General features: G+C 37.8%; 1 protein-coding gene across 1 annotated transcript in view; it reads left to right on the top strand.

Moving 5' to 3' along the window:
* LOC107573743 (uncharacterized) overlaps window positions 1-1,949 on the top strand; it is a gene marked incomplete at both ends in the record, with an annotated part of 23,552 nt that overhangs the window by 13,442 nt on the left and 8,161 nt on the right. The window contains one exon of the mRNA XM_016260188.1: window positions 13-913. Within this exon, the coding sequence (XP_016115674.1) occupies window positions 13-913 (901 nt within the window). The remainder of the gene's footprint in view (window positions 1-12; window positions 914-1,949) is intronic.

The following is a 1,949-nucleotide window of genomic DNA, read 5'->3' as shown; positions in this document are numbered from 1 at the left end:
CAGCACTTTCAGGACAAGAGCTCGGCGCTGCTGGAGAGGCACCCGGATGAGATATGGATGTGGAATGCGGTCTGGGCTCAATGTCGAGACATCAGACAGCGGCTCACCGAGATACTGCAGGCCTCTTATAGTAATCAAGCGCCTCTGGGATCGCCACAAAAGGACAGCGCGGCGGCCCGCTTGAAAGGGCCGACCCCGAGCGTAATTACAACTAGCCTTGGAGAAAATGAACAAACAAACCCTGCTGGCGGTCGTACTGAGACTCGAAATAGTCTTGTTGGACAAGGTGATAATGAGACAGTGACGCATTTCCACCTTCACTGTGAGCCTGTGACGAGAGAAACATCACCGTCTTCAAACTCTGACCCGATAATGACCCAAAACACGCAGAAGGAACTGAATCTTCAACAGCCAAAAGAGGAAGGAAGAGGTCAACACTTCCACCAAAGCAGAAGCAAAGTTTTCACATCACACAATGGACCGACGATGCAATTAAGGACGTGTCTTCGCATATACTCTCACAGCGACAGTGATCTGAGAAAGCCAGGCCGGGTCACTGAGGTCAACCACTCGCCACATTATACAGCCCTGGTCCGCTCTCGAAGCGAAGGCTCTTGTCTGCCAATCACCAACTATCATGTTTCTGTTTGCAAAACTGCAGTCAAGCACAAAGTCCAGATGTGTGCAGCTTCCGGTCAAGAGAGCGACTCAAGCAGAGCATCATGGGATGGACAGAGCTCTAAACTGTCTCACCAGGACAGCTTCTGTTCCAGCGCTTCTGGACTGAGCCAAAGCGACGTCAATGAGAAGTTCAGCAGTGACACCAAATCTGACGAGCAGAGCTTGATTTCACCAGCGACACGCTCAGATCTTCCAGTCCAAATGCAGGACGAGCGCATGCTGGATCACAGCAGCACTGTACTGTGAGTCGCTGTTTTAATGAGACGGATGAAGAATCGTAAAGTGAAGATACAGAGCTAGACACGTTCATCTATTAATAATCAGATCTTTTAGTTTGCACACATCACGTTCCAAATTAAAGGGAAATTTTTATCCAAAATGTATAGTTTCCATTTCAAAATATAGCAATAATAGCAAATCATTATTTTATGTAGTATTAATATTATTAAAATAAAACAATTGTATTATTATAATAAAATATTATTTAATCAAATTGTTTTAAAATATCCAACATTTGTTTTCCATTGTAAATTGAAAATAAAATAATCATTACCACATGATTATTTAATGTAGTTTACAATTTGTTCAAATAAAATAGCTTTAATTTTATGATAAAACAATATTTAATTCAATATTTTTAATTAAACATTATCCAAAAATATAGTTTTCATTCCAAATTAAACCATCATTACCACATGATTATTTAGTAGTTTTAATATTAATAAAATGAAATGATTATAATGTTACATTATAATTGTTATATTATAATAAAAATATGTTTAATTCCATTTTAAGTTTCCATTATGAATTCAGGTTGAAATATTACGATAAAACAATATTTATTAAAATAGTTTTATTATAATATTATTTCCATCACAAAACTATATATGTGATGTATACCATTACCGTAATGACATACATAATGACAAAATCATACTCGCCCACCTCGTTTATTGCATAAAAAACATGTACATGCTTTATTACATTAGTTCCGCTTTTCACTAAAAACATATTTTAGTATATTAGACATATGCTTCTGGGTAAATGTGATGATTCCTTTATGTTAAGTCATATTTGAGGGCAGGAAAGTAACATGTCTTAAACTGAATTATACAAATGTGCCCTGCCAGTAAAATGTGAAATGTTTACCATTGATCTGTTTGTCTGCTATGCCTTAGTAATTGTTCATAATCGTTGCGGGATGCATTATGTTTTTGTTGGTCTCCTGACAGTAAACTCCAGTGCATCATGGAGGAGCTGCTTCAGAC

Source organism: Sinocyclocheilus grahami, unplaced genomic scaffold (genome assembly GCF_001515645.1).
Source record: "Sinocyclocheilus grahami isolate Dianchi unplaced genomic scaffold, SAMN03320097.WGS_v1.1 scaffold2021.1, whole genome shotgun sequence".
Taxonomy (NCBI): domain Eukaryota; kingdom Metazoa; phylum Chordata; class Actinopteri; order Cypriniformes; family Cyprinidae; genus Sinocyclocheilus; species Sinocyclocheilus grahami.
This window is presented reverse-complemented; position numbering and strand designations above follow the sequence as displayed.